This window comes from Mizuhopecten yessoensis, unplaced genomic scaffold (assembly GCF_002113885.1).
Source record: "Mizuhopecten yessoensis strain PY_sf001 unplaced genomic scaffold, ASM211388v2 scaffold10569, whole genome shotgun sequence".
In the NCBI taxonomy this organism is placed as follows: domain Eukaryota; kingdom Metazoa; phylum Mollusca; class Bivalvia; order Pectinida; family Pectinidae; genus Mizuhopecten; species Mizuhopecten yessoensis.
In genome coordinates, this window is record NW_018408612.1 from 63,323 (window position 1) to 65,277 (window position 1,955).

The window sequence follows — 1,955 nt, forward strand, 5'->3', positions numbered from 1 at the left end:
GCCACCATTTTGAAAACCTATTTCAAACTTAAAGTCAAGTTCTGCTGGACCGATTGAACTGAAAGTTGGTAGGAATGATCGCCTCATGGTCCTGACAAAGTGTTGTTATTTTTTGGGTCGATCAGAAATCCAATATGGCCACCACGGCCGCCATTTTGAAAACCTATTTCAAACTTAAAGTCAAGTTCTGCTGGACCGATTGAACTTAAAGTTTGTAGGAATGATCGACTCATGGTCCTGACAAAGTGTTGTTATTTTTCAGGTCAATCATAAATCCAATATGGCCGCCACGGCCACCATTTTGAAAACATATTTCAAACTTAAAGTCAAGTTCTGCTAGGCCGATTGAACTGAAACTTTGTAGGAATGATTGACTCATGGTCCTGACAAAGTGTTGTTATTTTTCAGGTCGATCAGAAATCCAATATGGCCACCACAGCTGCCATTTTGGTAAACTATTTCAAACTTAAAGTAAAGATCTACTTGGCCGATTGAACTGAAACTTTGTAGGAATGATCGAATCATGGTCCTGACAAAGTGTTGTTATTTTTCGGGTCAATCAGAAATACAATTTGGCTGCCATGGCCGCTATTTTGCTACTAAGTTCTAATAGGCCGATCTCACTTAAAATTGGTCTAGGAATGATCAGCTCATGGTCCTGACAAAGTTAAGTTAACATTATACTATTTTTTACTCAAATTGGTACATATTTCAACAACAAAAATAAATACTATAGACTCAGGTGACCGTTAAGGCCCATGGGCCTCTTGTTTCCATATTTAGTCTGGAGCATCCTTGGACCAAGGGGTCTCAATTTTGTATAATTGGTGGGTATGACCCCCCTAGGGGCATAGGGGTGGGGCTCTGATTGAAGTTTGTTCTCGCTTTATCTTGTGTACTGGATGGATCTTTCTGAAATTTCATATGTACTTACAGCACCTACCATGGAGTGCTATATCTTTACTTCATACCAATTATTTTAAACATATTCAGGTGAGCGATACAGGCCCTCTGGGCCTCTTGTTCTTGTATTCTTAAAAGTGAATTCAGTTTGGATATTATGTGCCCAATTTGATGTGACCATGTCTTTGTACAAAATGACTTAGTGTTTGTACTTGCTAACTATATTGATATGGCCCAGGCCTATTTGGGATAGTTTCATTTAACGGAAAAAAAATATTGTTTTTGTTTTGCTTCCGTTAATTTCTATCTTATTTGAGTACGCCAATCAGTTAATGTAGAACATACATTATTGAGGAATTATTGAGGTTGTGGAAATATTTTGTGATCGAGTCAGGCTGATAAGATAATGTTGCATGGTCTGCAAAAAGATCAGTATGTCCGTCAAAAGAAAATGAAGATGATTTATAAAGATGATTTACATATAATAGGAATAAGAGTGGATCAAGATGAGTTCCCTGTGGGAGAACCCTCACTTAACTGTTTCACAGGATGACAGTACCTGGCTTAATGCTACAGTTTGATACCTGTTATGCAGGTATGATTCAAACCAAACAATGACTTATATGAGAAGTGATATCTACATAAATTCCTAAGTCAGATATAAAAAACGATCATATCAATAACTATAGCGGTATATGATATTTTGCCATGACTGTTTAAATATCCAGTTGAATGGCCCTCTGGGCCACTTGTTAATTATATATATATAATTCAGTGCAGAAGAGAGGGAACCAACCTTGGGAAATTCATGAAGATTTACAACAAAGGGAACTGTTCTCAGTGTCAGAGCAAAGTGGTGAGGTGTCGTCAGGGTGATGACTCGGCCAGAATGACCTACTTCTGTGAACATTGTCAGGACAACAACCTTGTACTCAAGAAACAAAGGTAAATTTTACCATGGCAATCTCATCCATATCAGAGATTTCTTATCTTACTGGAGGATTGTTTGGTATCCTCAGCATCACAAGGTTTAGTTATTTCAAATGAAGTCT

General features: G+C 37.6%; 1 protein-coding gene across 2 annotated transcripts in view; it reads left to right on the top strand.

Annotated features, from left to right (window-relative positions):
• The window catches only part of LOC110461125 (endonuclease 8-like 3), a 31,186-nt gene extending 29,332 nt beyond the window's left edge, over positions 1-1,854 (top strand). For both annotated transcript variants that reach the window (XM_021514433.1, XM_021514434.1), the window contains exon 7: positions 1,679-1,854. In XM_021514433.1, the coding sequence (XP_021370108.1) occupies positions 1,679-1,852 (174 nt within the window). In that variant the 3' untranslated portion in view covers positions 1,853-1,854. The remainder of the gene's footprint in view (positions 1-1,678) is intronic.
• Positions 1,855-1,955: the final 101 nt, after the last annotated feature.